The sequence below is a fragment of the Crinia signifera genome, chromosome 4 (genome assembly GCF_055691185.1).
Source record: "Crinia signifera chromosome 4, ASM5569118v1, whole genome shotgun sequence".
NCBI lineage: Eukaryota > Metazoa > Chordata > Amphibia > Anura > Myobatrachidae > Crinia > Crinia signifera.
The window spans coordinates 210,607,800-210,624,892 of NC_139220.1; the positions used below are offsets into that span (position 1 = coordinate 210,607,800).

At 45.2% G+C, this 17,093-nt stretch overlaps 1 protein-coding gene across 2 annotated transcripts in view; it reads right to left on the reverse strand.

Moving 5' to 3' along the window:
- The window catches only part of LOC146074951 (uncharacterized), a 40,103-nt gene that overhangs the window by 12,755 nt on the left and 10,255 nt on the right, over window positions 1-17,093 (reverse strand). For both annotated transcript variants that reach the window (XM_083183697.1, XM_083183696.1), the window contains exons 5-12: window positions 12,374-12,486; window positions 10,900-10,917; window positions 8,835-8,920; window positions 6,531-6,631; window positions 3,762-3,905; window positions 3,438-3,554; window positions 1,510-2,599; window positions 1,171-1,325 (exon numbers count right to left, since the gene is read on the reverse strand). In XM_083183697.1, coding sequence (XP_083039823.1) covers window positions 1,171-1,325; window positions 1,510-2,599; window positions 3,438-3,554; window positions 3,762-3,905; window positions 6,531-6,631; window positions 8,835-8,920; window positions 10,900-10,917; window positions 12,374-12,486 — 1,824 coding nt within the window. The remainder of the gene's footprint in view (window positions 1-1,170; window positions 1,326-1,509; window positions 2,600-3,437; window positions 3,555-3,761; window positions 3,906-6,530; window positions 6,632-8,834; window positions 8,921-10,899; window positions 10,918-12,373; window positions 12,487-17,093) is intronic.

Below are 17,093 nucleotides of genomic sequence, written 5' to 3' on the forward strand. Positions count from 1 at the left end.
ACATTAGCTTTAGGTAGTATATCTTGCCTAACTACTCACAACTACAGGCACTTTGAGTCAGCACCACTATTGGCCACGCAAGCATGGGTTATGTAAATATTACGGTTAGTTCTAGTCATTGACTGCTTGTATGCGGACGTAACTTTCATTTTCTTCTGCTTCAATAAAGAAATGTTTTTATAATTATATATTCTGGCTATTTCTATTAAATTAATGCAGAAATTAGTCTTTTTTTATTACTATTTTAAAGAATACAACCATGAACCACAAGGTAGGGTGTTGCACAATCATATCTTGTGTGAGACAGAAAGGGCCTCCTGAAGCTATATCTATTAAAATATTATCTAGTGTGTACACTCAGCATCGTTAACGATATGGCTCCCACGCATCGTTAATGACCACTCCCATCTACTCAGTGTTGCAAGTAAGGGGGTACGGCGTGGTACGGAGTACCTGTAAGAAATATGTTGCAGGTACGCAGTACCACTTACCACCTGACCCACTGTCAATTCTATTTTTATTTTAAGTCTAAATATGATGCATCCGCAGCCCCCCCACCCAGCGTTATGATTGGTGCTGTATGCAGCTACCAGCAACTGCTGATTTAGCCTGTCACACTGACAGGCATCAGCGGCGCCGACAGCATGAATAGCAGGCTCCACAATTGTAAGCACAAGCTGCCTGGCTCTCCCCCAAGCAAGAGCCAACCCACCCCCAGTCATTCCCTGTTTCTCATTCCCTGTCTCCTGATGCCACGCCACAGTTGTCATTTAGTCACTTCTCTAGCTTTGTGTAACCACTCCCCCTCATGACACATGACCACGCCCCCTTTTGGTGGAGGCTATCAGTACACCACGAAAAAAATTCTACTTGCACCACTGCATCTACTGAACATGTAGGTGGAATTTGGCTATATAGCCAATGACCCACATGATTAGCAGGTCTCAGGGACATCACTGAACAATGTTGTTTATCTATATCAGTCAGTGTCACTCAAATCAGCCACACGCGGCCGCTGGCGATAACGTTAGCTATATCAGGACTGTCTAGTGTGTATGGAACTTTAGTTAATGCAGTCTAAATATCCAATTTAACACCTGATTAGTTATTTTCATAAAATATGCAGTTAGATACTTGCGTAACTTAAAGAAAGTGACCACGCAGAAATACCTTTCTCCCTGCCAGGTCTTCACAGTGCACAGCTGCCTCAGCTTGTTGGTCTATAGAAGTCAGGCTGCTGGAGATGACAGACTCTTCATTTTGTTTTGCAGTAACTTGTGCTTCATATGTCTCTGGATGCTGGGTATTGTCTGAAGGAATATGACCTGAATGACATACATAGGTTATTTTATGAAAGGCTCAAGTATAACAAAATACAGGTTTAGACTCTTTTTTTTTTTTTTTAAAGATTCATGCTTGCTGTATTAAAATACTGTTACAGTATGCTACTCAAGCAAATTGTAATACAATACAAAGATTGCTGTGTCATCTATATGACACCTGTGATACCTGTTACACTAAGTGATGCAGTATGAGCACTGATATCCATATTAATGTTCTCGCTATTCAAAGGAAGAGATGTCCGTGGATGCATACTGTGAATTGGTACAGACAGTGACGTAACAAGCTCAGTGGTCTCGTCAAGCACAGGAAGTGACGTAAGATGTAGTGTATCCCTCTCAGGCACAGGAACTGATAGGCTGTACTCTGTACTGTGATCAGAAGTAGGTGCAGTATGATCATCATGCTCAAATGGAGGAGAATGTGCTTCCAAGGTATTATCTGCGGGAAGGATGATCTGGTCCATCATTGACGCTGATGGAAAATCAGGATTTCCCTTAATATTTGATGGAGGTATCATCATATGAGCATCCTTGTTGGTTACATGGATTAATGCCATGGGGTCTATATCTTCATCATTAATTAATACTAATGTGATATTACTATTTTCCGTCTCAGGCGGCTGAACTAAAGCGTCACTGCTGTCAGACTGAGAAGATTGTAGTCCTTCATGAGTTGAGTGGAAGGCTGGAATGGGAAACTTTTCAGCCATAGGTGTTGACAATATAAGATGGGTTTTCTTGTCAGGCTCATGACATGATGCTGTAACATTAGATTCACCCCTAGGTGACAGATTGTTCTCTGGTACAGTTAAAATCAGATGGTGTGGCTTGTCTTCAGGAAATGTCGAATTGTCCTGAGATTCATAAGATGTTAGCTGTAACATTCTTTCTTCAGGTTTAGCAGAGGATTTAGGAGGGAACGTTTCTGAATGATCATTGTATGAGGGATGGATATCCACCTCAGACACACCCCGTAGCTGTAATGCTGGCATGTTAGATGGTGGTGTTACACTGTGCTCGCTGTTCTCAAGTAGAGGAACTGATGAAAGAATGGTGTTGCACTCTTCTACACTAGCTGCTGCAGTAACAGTATCATACTCCCCAGCCACAGGTGGTAAATCAGAGATGTACTCCTCATATGCTGGAAAAGATTGAACAATACATTCCAAAGACTCAGGTTGGGGGGCTTGATCAGCGACTATAGTGTTGAATTCCAACTCAAAGTTCTGCATATCACTTTGTTCATCACTGAATTCCTATGAAAGAAAAACAAACGGACACATAGTCATTAGGTTGCAAACACTATGAATAGTAAAGTAGAAGAATATGTTCAATAAAAAGCCCTGAGCAAGAACATTTAGAACCTAACCCCCTCTTTGCTTCAATAGTGCCCTAGCGGTTAAATACTTTTAGATCGAGAGATAAATTAGTAACGACTGATAATAGCTTATTGGTATACATTCACAGTTAGGAAATATGTTTTGCCTATCACTGCCCATAGTCTTCCCAGCCATCCACCGCCCACAGTCTCCACAGCCAGTCACAGCCTGCAGTGTCTTCCTGTCCTCTCTCTGTTCTCTAATGCGGTGTGGCACTCTATTCCAATCTGTTATGTCCACAGTGCCACCCCTGCATCACTTCCCCATCAGTGAATTTCCTGGCTCCAGCAGCAGAGCAAGAGGTGGACAACAGTGAGATACCGTTTTTTTCTTATGACTTGGCTGGGTGTTCCCAGCAAAGGAAAAGCAGATAAATGTTGTGCCGAATACTGCCCGCTTAGCTGCTATCTAGCCTTACCCCTTCTCTAACCCCAGCAACTGATCATAGTATTGCTTGTCCTAATCTCCTTCTTGCCCCAGCAGCTATGTACCCTTACCCAATCCTTGTCCTCAGCACTGCTTTCCCCTAACCCCTTCTTTGTCCCAGTACTGCCCTAGTAGTTACCTACGAGAGAGAGATGTTGCCCCAAGAAATTGCTCTACTGGTACCAGAAATATCTTTCAGTGGCTATGCATATTTTTTCCACATCCTATACGCTTCATAAACTCTGGCAGTCATAATGCAATAATTCCCCCCAAAAATGTACCAACTTACTAGTATGGATGTTTTCTGAGTTATGTCCATTGAGTCCTCAAGGACATTCCGTTCCTCTTCACTGAAAGCAGTAATGTCTCTTTCACCATCTTTGCACATGGCCTCCAGAACTTCCCACTGAGGATATATATTTAATGCACCACACTGAGTTAATCAAACACTGCTGATTGTAGAAGTAAGACATGGTCAATTCAGGCTTTATCATTATTAAATGTACCAGAATACTGTTAGTATTTCCTAGTATTAGTAATGTTAGTATCCCTTAATGAATTACTATAAGAATAGTACAGATTTACCACAGGTAGTTATAAGGTTGACACCAACCTGAGTGCTGGCATCGGTACCCTGCTCTATTCTTACTGCAGCCCTACTACCAAGCTCCTCCAGCTGCGCTGCCTGTCTTCTGAGTTCCGCCTCAAGAAGTGACCTTTGTGTTGCAGTTTCATCTTGTAGACTTTGTAGACTTCTCTGGAAACAGAAAATGGTTTACTATGGGAGATATATTGAGTGCATGGTGTAGATAATTAAGGGGACATTTCTGTTATGATAGGCCGTAAAGGGAGCCATCCATAGCCAGATAGAGAAAGTATTAAAATAAACGATTGCCACAAATGGTAATACTGTATGTCAGCGACATTTAATGGGATGCGATTATTAGTAAGCTTCTGAAATCACACATTATCACATTTTCACAAATAGGGTTTTTTTTGGGGGGGAAATTGTCGATTTAATGGGATGTGAATTTGCGGGTGAAAAGTGCGACATAGTACGATTTTTAGTCATGAAAATGCGAAAATTTGTGCACATGTGCTATTTTGGAGACATGGTAATGTGCGTTTTGTAAAAAAAAAAAAAAAAAAAACATGTGGGGTCCCCCCTACTGAGCAAAACCAGCCCCGGGCTCAAAGAGCCGGTCCTGGTTTCAAAAAATCACAGGGCAAAGCAAATAGGGATCCCCTTCATTTTTAAAACCAGCACCTGGATCAAAGGCCGGGGGGGGGGTGTTGTGGTTTTTTTTTTTTTTTATTAATTAATTATTTTTTTACACTAAAGTCTGCACAGATCTGACATATCCGTGCAGGCTGCCCATAAGATTTTTTAAGACATTTTGGTGCCCTGTGCCAGATAAAATAGATAAAAAATTCTGGCTGAATGGGAAAAAGGTGAGGCCACGAATTGTACTAAATAATGTTATGCAGAATAGTAGTCTCCATTATTCAATTTACACCACACAGTAGTGAGAGTAGTGCCACTTATATATATTAGACCAGGTAGAACCACTGATATACATTATTCCAGGTAAAGCCCCCTTATACAGATTACAACAGATAGAGACCATCATATACATTATGCCATAACTCCCATTACACATCATACCAGGTAGAATCCCTTATATACATTATGCCAGGTAGATCCCCCGTTATATATTATGCCAGGTAGAGCCTAATTATACATAATATACCAGGTAAAGCCCCTTATACATAATATGCCAGGTAGAGCCCCCTTATACATAATACGCCAGGTATAGAACCCCTATACACATTATGCCAGATAGAGCTCCCTTATACACCTTACACCAGGTAGATCCCCTTACACATAATAAGCCAGGTATAGACCCCTTATACACATTATGCCAGGCAGAGTTCACATTGCACCAGAAAGAGCCCACATTACGTTGGGTAGAGTCCTCATTATACATTACACCAGATAGAGAAGGAGGGGAGGGAGAGTAAGAGTGGGGGGGGGGGAGAGAGATGAATATTACCTGTCGCCAACAGCTACTGATGGAGGAGGGCACTTTCCTCCTGCATTAGGCTCCACCCCAAAAAATCCAGGGTACTTGTGTAGTTTCACGGCGCCAGCATGGCGCCGTGCGTCTGAGTCCCCTTGCGGGGCTCGCTTCGCTCGCCCACGCTGCGGGCTCGGTGGCTCGCTACGCTCGCCACGCTATTTAAAATCAACTCCATGCCAACTTGGATAGTGGGGGTATGAACTATCCATGTTGGCATGGAGTTAAGTAACTTTTTGCTGGCGCCGTGAAACTACACAAGTACCAAATCCAGTGAATTGTGGCACTCAGAGCCATCCAGCTCCTGCTGTATACTCCATGCAACTGCAGCCTCAGAGGAATGAGGGAGGGAGGGGGAAGAGGGTTTATGCAATCAGTGGCGAGGGTGTTCTTGGTGGGGACAGAGCTGTGACTGGGTGCAGGGGGACCTGTGGGCCTTCAAAGCAGCCAGGGCCCCATAGCAGTTGCACCTCCTGCACCCACGGTAGTTACACCACTGATACTTATCAATACAATGGGGGTAAATTTACTAAGATGGGAGTTCTTTTCAAGATGGGATGTTGATCATAGCAACCAATCAGATTCTACTTCTTATTTATTAAACACCTTCTAGAAGATAATAGATAGAATCTGATCCCATCTCCAATAGATCTCAGATCTTAGTAAATTGACCCCAATGTATAAAAAAGGCCTGATTCAGACCTGTTTGCTAGGCTGCTTATGTTCGCAATTAATGCTGTTTCTTCAATCGCCCTTTTCTTTCACAGTAGTGAGCAAATTATTTGATTGTAAAGGTTTTTGGCAATCAAGTATTTGCAACTACAGACTCCCTGTTTGAAATGTATAGATAGAGCAGCTCACATTTGAGCTGCTCCTGGCAATTATATAACCAGTCGCCACCACAAGGGGGCGTGCACGCACGAGACACTTGCGCACCCCATTTTGGCAAAGACAGCCGTTGCCCTGCGCTGGCTCCCTGCTGCTCCCCCATCCTCCCCTGTAGCTGCCCGCAACCCCCACTCGCCCTGCCGTCTCCCTGAAGCAGAGATACTGAATCATTTCTGCTGGCTATAAACTGCATCGTGATCATCATTTTGTGCTAATTAGCCCTACCGGCCAGTAACTAATGATGCGTGCACGAGCCAGGGAGTAACAGTGAATGCATTAGGTTTTTTAGAAGTGGGGTAACTAACAGCTACTAGCCCTACAAAATTGTCTGGCCTGTTTTTGTCTCTGATCATAACCATTTCATTCCATACAGTAGCTTTACATTTACACTATTATCATCCATACTGTATATTTACTTTTGTGACCTGCAGTTGGCTTTTAAAGTGTTGGATCTCCAGCATTCTCAACTCATTCTGTTTTTGTAGTTCTTTCATCTGCTGGTCTTTTAATGTTAGATCTAAAAAGGATGATGATAGGTTGGATAGGATTAGTGAAAGTCACACAGCAATATCACCCTCACAAAAAGCACCAACTTCCTTATTAAATTACCAGAATACCTGCCTAATCTGTTTCCTAATAAGTTATTGACGGTGAAGGTTTAAATAGCAGGTAAATATATTTGAAACATTGTCATTTCTACAGTTTGCACTCATGGTCTTGATTCCTTACTGAATCAATGATGATTCACAATGACAAATGTGTGCCACCATACCCCATCTATTTTTGTCAGAGTCCCGTCCCCTGTTGCGATAACCCAGTTGCACCAACATAGTATTGGCAAGTATGAACTACGGGTGCTATAGGAAAGTACCCATGTGAAATCCAGCATGGCTGTTATCCAAGCATGCTGTATATGATTGTCCTCACCTGATGCACCTTTTATTTATTTATTTATGGGCACTACTTGTTGATTCCTTTTCCCACTATCTTTCCACTAGATTGGTGTTGCTAACCTTGAAAAAGGTCTACAATGAGACTGAAAAAGGAGGCTTTTTTTAACATTGGTGGTTTGTAAACAATAAACCTAATGGTCCGGCACCTCTTTTAATCAGGACACATCAAGTGCACAGGGCACAAGGCAGCATAGGATTTAGAGCCTGTGGAAGTGCTTAGAGGGGCAGCTGGAGGGAGTTGGATCCTGGCTGGGGGGGGGGGGGGTAGGGGGTGATACAGCTGTGTGGGAAGTTACACTGCGGGGGTGGGCAGGTGCTGGGGCAATCGCTCTGCAGGGGGATACCACCGATAGTCCGGAACACTGCTGGAACCGAGGGTACCAGATTATCATGGTGTACATGTACTACAATTTTGGAAATGGTGCCCTCTGCCTTTTTTCTTTATAAGAGCACACAACACTTTGGCGCCTTACTAAGGCTGTATCCCAGACTGAAATATTGCTGCAGTGAGTGCAGGTTTATATGTATATCATACTTCAGAGAAGGGTAGTGGATAAGTGGGGAAGCCTCTGACCAGAGGTGGTAGACGCTTAAGGCCTCCATAGACAGGTCTGATTTGGTCTGATTTCATCCTATCAGGCCGATATATCGGATGCAAAAAAAGGCACATCAAGTGGCAAATTGGATGGAGCTCTACTGGGGAGCTGCCAGGGGAGCTAAAGGGAAAACAAGTTCAACTTCTCTCTCAGACAAGTCGGACCTGTGTATGGGGGCCATAAGACAGAAGAGAAATGTAAACATGCTTGGTATAGGTATAAGAATACCCTTACAAAGACTCAAGGAACAAACTGAAGTTACCAGAAGGATACAAGATAAAGGGGCAGACTAGATGGACCAAGAGGTTCTTATCTGCTGTCAAATTCTATGGCCTAATTCATACTTTATCGCAAGGCAAATTTGTTCGTTCTCAAAATAGGCAAAACCACGCACACGGCAGGTGGGGCAAATGTAACATGTGCAGAGTTAGATCTGGGTGGGGGTGTTCAACCTGAAATCTAAATTGCAGTGTAAAAATAAAGCAGACAGTATTTACCATGCACAGAAACAAACTAAAGGCGCCCATACATTATGGTGACATCTCTCCTTGGAGAAGTCACTCGCAATCCCCCCTTAAACCTCAAGGGCAAGGTGCGTGACGGCAGGATCGCATGCAATCCCAGCCAAGCCTGCCTGACTCACAAGCAAATCCAAGAGACTGATTGTGCAGCTGGTGGGACTCGCAGGCTCCGGTGCCATGTGTACGGGACTACGCATCACATCCGATCTGCTGTTATTCACCTGCAATTTGGGTTTTCTTCATGCAAATGATCACCACTTTTACAGGAAAAGAGCCCAAATCGCAGGTAAATGGCACAGTGCATGGGGGCCTTAACTCACCCATATCTAACAATCTCTGCACGTTACATCTACCCCACCTGCAGTGCACATGGTTTTGCTCATTTTGAGACCAAATTTGTCTGAATTAGGCCCTACCTTGCTATGTTTAATATAGACAAACACCTGTTTACGTGCATAGTTGCAAGTATCTGTAGAGATCAGGCCAAATGCCAAGTGCCTATATTACAGCTGCTGCAAGTCATGTGTAAAAACTAAACATGAAGCCTGGCAATGGTACACTTGGCATCTAATGTGCCATTCTAAACTAAAGTAGAACATATAATGTAAACAGAACGGAATGTATAACAATGTAGCTTATGAACACCGCACCTTCCTTGGCTTGCATGAGCTGGTCAGTGAGCTGCACAATGTCTAGTCTTGTTTGCTCCAACACTTTCTCCAGCTTTTTCCGCCCCCTAGAGAGTGAGATGCGAGTTACAGATGTGTCCTCGTACTGTTGCTCTTGTCGCTACAAAAAGCCTCTGTCGGGGCTCCAGGTCTCAATCAAAATGTGTGTCTATTTCGCCTAAAAACAACTGGGTGCGACAAAACTACATTGCTAGCTAATCAATTTGATGTGTGACAGTTTTATATCCGTGTGCAAGTCTAAGGGGCACATTTATCAATGACTGGGCAGAATATTACCGCACAGGCCGCACACATTACCGCACATTACTACTAAGCATTGTATAATGTGATCCTAACAGTGGATCCCATCCCTACGATGTGCTGAACTGGGCGCAGAGAGGCGGTTAGTGCTGACCGCACTGCCCTGGAAGCAGTGCAGTGTGTAGCCCATAGGCTACAATGGGCTACCGCCATCTCAGAATGGCGGTAGCCCAGGGATGCGATGCGCTGCTGCTGCAGTCCCTCCTAATACAATTGGGGGATACTTAATATTTGTGGCTAACCCTCGAAAACTGGTGTTTTCTGGGACTTAGCCACAAATATAGAATGCTAAATGGGCCCCTAAATCTGTATACTGGAGTACAGCTTTTTCTCATGCCTAGTTCCACTTAAATTAATTTGCAACTTTATATGAGCTTAAAACTAATTCCTGTGTGGTTAAAGTCACAGCACATTGCCTCTACTACATTTAAGCCTGAATACACATATCAAGATATTGGTGATGGCTGGGACAGGGTGCAGTGCCAGCAGGAGCGATGGAGGGTGGTGCGGCAGGGGGAGCAGGGAGCATTCTGCAAAGCTCTTCCTCTTCTGTACTGGCAGGACCACAAAGGGCATCATTAACGTCCTGCGGGAGCACGAATGCCTGACGATATTTAGCATACACTCTAAACAATATTTTAAACAATATCGCTCAGAAGGGAGAAATGAGCAATATTGTTTAAAATATCACTTAGTGCAGGCCTGGCCAACCTGTGGATCTCCAGCTGTTGTGAAACTACATGTCAAAGCATGCATTCCCACTGTTTGCTAATAGGGAATGCTGAAAATGTGGCAAGGCATGCTGGGATGTGTAGTTTCACAACAGCTGGAGAGCCACAGGTTGGCTAGGCCTGGCTTAGTGTGTGTGGGGCTTTAGGGTTGACAACTCCCAAAAAATACTATATGTTGAACGGCACCATGTAAAAAGGGGCATCGTATGTTGCAAAGGAAAACATTTGCCCCCCCTCAGCAGCGATGTCAGTCTCAGGAGAGCCATGTAGTGCCTAAGCTCTTGTAGTGCCGCACTTGTGATACAGTGCCACTGCTGTCCCTGCCAGTGACATTTTTAAGGAGCTCTGGGTCCAGAGAGTGTGACAGTGAGTCCAGAGAGTGTGACAGTGATAGGTGCTCAGCCTCTGTGCTTTGTAATTTACATTAACAGTCAAATTCTGATTCTTTTCAATACTTTTTTTTAATTACTTAAAATTCCTAGTTGTTTTTGGTATTTTTTACATTTAGGGGGTTATTCTGATTCACTCGGAAAGGCACTATCACTCTCTAACGGACAAAACCATGTGCACTGCAGGGGGGACTGATGTAACATGTGCAGAGATAGAGTTAGATTTGGGTGTTTTATTGTTTCTGTGCAGGGTGAATACTGGCTGCTTTATTTTTACACTGCAATATAGATATCAGTTTTAAGTACACCCCCCACCCAAATCTAACTCTCTCTGCACATGTAACATCAGCCCCACCTGCAGTGCACATGGTTTTGTCCATTAGAGAGTGATTGCGCCTTTCCGAGTGAATCAGAAAACTCCCTTAATCCGTATGTCCTCAAAAATATGTTTATTGTTATCTGTAGTAAAGAGTAATACACATTTCTTTGTGTTGATACTACAGATTATTGAGCTGTTTTGCAATTAATAATGCAAAATGACCTGTTGTTGGATTTCAGATCAGCTAGCTACAGTACCTGATGTTTGTAACTTAGTAAATGGCATACCTGTCCTGTGAAGGTTTCCTGCAAAAAATAAGCAGAGAGGTACAACAGGTATATGGGATGTTCATCCTGAATACACTCCATGTGAACAAATTCTGTGGTTAGTAAATGATTGTTAGTATAGTGTGTTCCTGTCTATATACTGTGGAACAGTTAAATATACTGTATGTGCAGTCTTTAACTCTATTTGGTAGAAAAAAAATGGGATATTGCCGCCAATGTTTCCCTTTCAATGTATTAAACCCTACAAAGAGAAAGGGTTTCCCCAGCACACCAAAAAGTATCAGCGATAAAAAATTCTGAGATATTTTTCAAAAATATGGTTATGCCAACAGGCGGCGTCAAGGCTTCTCTGATACCGGTTGCCATAATGCTACACGATAATAGCACTGGCTCTGGGTCATATTATTGTTTATTGTTATGTTACATTATAATAGCACATACAGAAATATATTTAAATGTAGGGTGCTTGTTTCCTAGCACAGCGCCCCCCGATTTTGATCGTAGTGCATCTTATGCAATCGCATCGCATGCAATATTGCGGCATGCGATGGGATGTGATGCGATTTTTAATTGCACAAGCACCCTAATGGGTGCTTACAATGTTAAATGCACCCTCATTGTCAACGCCACCCCCAATATCAACGCCAAGCGCAGCGAGCCCGCGAGGGGCGGCAGTACGTGTCCTCCGACCTTTTCATACCCCCACTATCCACGTAGGCGTGGAGTTGATTCTAGATAGTGTGGCGAGCGCAGCGAGCCCGAAGCGTGGCGAGCGCAGCGCACCCGACGAGGGGAGACGGATTACTTTACATGTATTCGGGATCGTATTCCACGTCCGCTCGCCACAATATGTAAAATCAACTCCACGCCCACGTGGATAGTGGGGGTATGAAAAGGTCGGAGGACGCATACCGCCGCCCCTCACGGGCTCGCGGTGCTCGCTACACTGCATTTAACATTGTAAGCACCCATCAGGGTGCTTGGACAATTAAAAATCGCATCGCATGCCATTTGCTGGCATGCGATGCTATGTGATACTTCATTGTACAAGCACTCCTGTTAATTTAACGGGAATATCGCATCACATCGCATCGCATACCACTAAATACGGTATGCGATGGGCGCTGTGCTAGGAAACAAGTACCAAATGTAGAGATAACTGACCTGGAGTCACCACAAGATTCACCAAATGGCACTAAAAAAAACACAGCAGAAGCCTTGACGCGGGGCGGTGTCTTTACCATATCTTTGGAAATATATGCAACTGAGATCTCTAAATTGTTCATTATCATGTAGTATTCAAGTCTCATTGCTGATACTAAGGGAAAACATTTTTCTTATTTAGAAGAACCGTTACTCCCTCCTTTCATACACCTGAGAACCATTACTAAATTGATTGAGCAGCTACCCTTTTTATATTGATGTATAAAGTAATTTGTAACACACAGAATAATCCATGTTGCTACTGACTCACCCTTTTCCCTGGGTTCCTGTTGATATTGTCTGGCTCACATAATTCATGATGCCAGTGTGAATATCAGCGAGACGAGACATTGCAGCTTCTGCAGATCTCACTGCTCCAGTTACCTGCAAATGCACAAATCAAGTGGAACTAAACACTAGTTCTATAGTCTGGGCTTCTGGTGACATTACCATTATGCTTTGCTGTCTCTATGTGCAAAAACAGTGGTTCACAAACTTTTCCAGTTCCCTTAGTATATTTTTCACAGCATCCCTAAATTATGGGTACAATCAGTAATGCTGCGTTCTCATTGCCGCCCCTGCAAAATCTCGGGTTTTTGTTCCCGTGTTTTTGGCGGGACACAGAGCATCTCAGCTCTACAGACCCCATTCATACTGCACCTTAGACCCGGGAAATTCCTGAGTCTGCCTTGTTCACACTGATTCCCCTGGTATGCCTGCCATCAGGTGTGTGGCATCTAAGAGCCTTGGCGGATTCAGGGGGGGCACCCGGGCACATGCTTACCCTGTCATTTAATTTTGTAGCTGAGGACCAGGGCTTTCAAACGAGCCCAGCCCCGTGTCTCTAGCCCCCCGGGAACCGGAGATATTGCCAGGCAAAGCTGTAACGTTTTTTCCCATAGGATAATATGGGACCCATTAATTCCGACCCCCACCCAGTTCCGACAGCTGCCAGTTCTTCCCCTGGCATCACAGAAACTTCATTCAATTCCAAATCTTCAATATGATACCAGGCTGGTCCATATCGGTCAATCGGTTCCAGAGATATTGCGTAATATTCTTATTTCTGAAATGTAATTTCATGGCTGTTCATGTTATTCGAGGGGAGATTACTCTGGAACCAAAACATTCCAGTTCCACGGGACCAAAATCATTCAAAGCCCACTCAAAAGTTCTTAAATATGATACTTATCTCATGTAAATGGGTCAGTTGGTTCCGAAGATATAGCCGGTTAAATGAGATAACAGGTTAAAGGGGGGAGGGGTGGTTTTCTCTCCCCCTCACACCAGAAAATGCAGGGACTAGGCTGGTGTAAAAGGGGCCAACCCGGGAATGCATTTTCTGGTGTGAAAGGGGTATCATTTCAAATAGCCGGGACCTGCAGTGCTCTGAATACAGTCAGGCTCTGCCACTGTCAGTGGCATATGTCCAGCATTGCTCTGACTAACCCAGCTCCAGCCTGATCTTCAAAATTGTTCTCAGCATCACCGCAAGATTGGCCACCCGCTGCAAGTGACCTGCGGCGAACTCGGCAGCGTGTTACATCATCAGGCCGGCGAGTGAATTGTCCATTCCCTCACACAACATCCAGAGGGCATCAGGAGACGGGGGATGGACGTCTGCTCCCGACAGTAGCTCTCGACACAATTGAGCCCTGCTGGTTGTAACGGTACACGGAGGAATTCCACCATCCTAACATCTGATCCCGACAGTCTGCTCCCGACGTTGGCTCTCATCACAACTGAGCCCCGCCGGTTGTTAGCGGACAACAGAGGCAATCCCCCCTTCAATTACATCTCCTGTCTGAGACCTCACAGAGCCTAGCGGGACTGGTAACTATATCGGGTTGGGATCATTTGGTCTATTGCATTATGGTAGAAAGTCATTAGGTCGAATCCATTAGGTCGACATGCTAAAAGGTCGACATGATTCTAGGTCGACATGGGAAAAGGTCGACATGATTCTAGGTCGAAAGGTCATTAGTTCGACAGGTCATTAGTTCGACAAGGTCATTAGTTCGACATTGTCTATGTCGACATTCACAAGGTCGACATGGGGTTTTTCACTGTTTTTTTACCTGAATGTCAACACAGTCGACATGGACACAGTTTAAAGTGCACTGCATCCCCTCGCATCGCTCGCTGCGCTCGCAATGCGTCGGGCACGGTGCCTCGCTACGCTCGGCACACTATTTTATTCTCCCACCACGCCCTAGTGGATGGTAGGGCATGAAATACCGCCTGTCGGCACATGTTGGCTCAAAAAACAGTGAAAAACTCCATGTCGACCTTGTGAATGTCGACATAGACAATGTCGAACTAATGACCTTGTCGAACTAATGACCTGTCGAACTAATGACCTTTCGAACTAGAATCATGTCGACCTTTTCCCATGTCGACCTAGAGTCATGTCGACCTTTTAGCATGTCGACCTAATGGATTCGACCTAATGACTTTCTACCATAATGCAGTAGACCAAATGACCGCATCCCACTATATCGTATGGAACTTGTTACATAGTATCAAAAGGCCATTAAGAGCTGTGGTGCATAAGTCTAATTTATAGACAAACACACAGAGCTGTTCTCATCAAATTATGGAACTTTGCAAATTGGTATACTATATTTCCCACCATTAATGCTGGATATCGCATTTTATTATTATTGTTTTTAATAATTTATTCATGTATGTTTTTTTGCATTATTAATTGCTTCTTTTTATATGATTTTTATATATAATAAATTGTTAGATCAACACAGTGCGCTCTCTCTAATTTCTTTCTGTTTTTTCAGTGAATTAATTTTCATTTGGGAGCAGCATAAGGTACTCTTTACCTAGAAGGGCGCCCGTCGCGGGCATCGCGGGTACATTTATGTATGGCCGCGACGCGACCGACGCGATGCCCGCGATTTCCCATTGAAACCAATGTTAAACATGGAAATCGTGTCGGTCGCGTCGCGGCCGGCCATAAATGTACCCGCGATGCCCGCGACGCGATGCTCCCGATTTCCCATAGGAATCAATGTTAAAAGGCGCGATGGACCCGATTTTACTGTTAAATGGCTCAATCCACCCGATTTGGCCATAGGAATCAATGTTAAATGGGCCACAGAGCCCATTAACCCTTAAATGTCCCCCCAAATTTTTAACGCCACCCCACGATCCACGCCAACCCGAAGCGTGGCGAGCGCAGCGAGCCCGCGAGGGGCGGCGGTACGTGTCCTCCGACCTTTTCATGCCCTACTATCCACTAGGGCGTGGTGTGAGAATATAATAGTGTGGCGAGCGCAGCGAGCCACCGAGCCCGAAGCGTGGCGAGCGCAGCGAGCCCCGCGAGGGGACGCGGATACCTTCACAGGTAGACGCGTCCCCTCGCGGGCTTCACAGGTGTCCGCCTCGCCACGGACACCTGTGAAGCCCGCGAGGGGACGCGCATAACTGTGAAGGTATCCGCGTCCCCTCGCGGGGCTCGCTGCGCTCGCCACGCTTCGGGCTCGGTGGCTCGCTGCGCTCGCCACACTATTATATTCTCACACCACGCCCTAGTGGATAGTAGGGCATGAAAAGGTCGGAGGACGCGTACCGCCGCCCCTCGCGGGCTCGCTGCGCTCGCCACGCTCGCCACGCTTCGGGTTGGCGTGGATCGTGGGGTGGCGTAAAAAATTTGGGGGGACATTTAAGGGTTAATTTGGCCTATTTGGCCCCAAATCGGGTCCATTGAGGCATTTAACAGTAAAATCGCGGTCAATCTGCCGTTTTAACATTGTTCCCTATGGGAAAATCGCGGTGATCGCGGTCATCGCGGTCATCCCGATTTACCCGCGATGCCCGCGATGACCGCGATTTTTACCCCCGACGACCGCGATTTCAATCGCTGGCGCCCTTCTAGGTAAAGAGTACCCAGCATAATTATTAATTATATATGGCTGTGGTTATATATATTTATATACTTCTGCCTGGCGGCGGCTGTCCCCCATTTACCGTGAGCATGTATTCCCCCTTGGTAATGAGCATGTAATCCCACATGGCAACGAGCATAGAACCTCTGGCAATGAGCATGGAACCCTTGGCAATGAGCATGTAGATAAGCAGCACTTTTGTAGCATAATTTTTAATAGGCATTATGGTGTTTGGCATAATACATAATGGACATAATGGTGTGTAACTTAATGTGTAATGGACATAATGGTGTAAATGTTTAATATGCGCCTTTGCCAGACAATGTCCCTGATATGAAGCGTATTGTGAATTTTGGCTTAATCTGTATGGCATTATGTGAATTTTATCTCAATCTGTTGAGTGGCCACACCCCCTTTTCCGGAGCGTGCCTTCGGCGCACGCACAACTACATCCTTCACTTTTGTCGCCATGGTTGGCCTGCGTACTTTAAATGCCAGGGCCTATTTTTAATCCCATTCCCACCCTCTCTCTGCCGCTCTCTTAGCATGTACACTGGCACCACTAACACCGCCCCTCCCCCACCTAAACCATCTTTTATCATGGTGCCCCCCCTGTCATTTTATCCTGGATCCGCCCCTGTCTAAAGGTGCCCATACACTGCCTGCGACGTCTCGCAGCAGTGTACGGACACCCGATGGACTGCAAGCCGCCGCTACCTTCCGGCGGCAGGGACACATGCGATCCGTTGTGATGGATCGCATGCGTCCCTGCTTAGCGCCCGTCCCAGAACGGGGTGGTCGGACGGCCAGCCGGTCCGACCACCTAGTCGGGTCCGATGCGCACGGGACCGCGCATCGGACCCGACTACATGTCAGGGAGATGCGATTTGGTCCGATTTAACGGGCCGATTGGTCGCAATCGGCCGAAATCAGACCAAATCGCCTTGATGTATGCCCAGCTTAAGAGCAACTTTGATTGGATGTTTAAAAAGTATCAGTACTTGTTTCCTAGCACGGCCACAAATCTTGGCCATCGGGGGTAAAATAGTGGCCTGCGACGCGACCGACGCCCCCGATTTTTCCATTGAAATG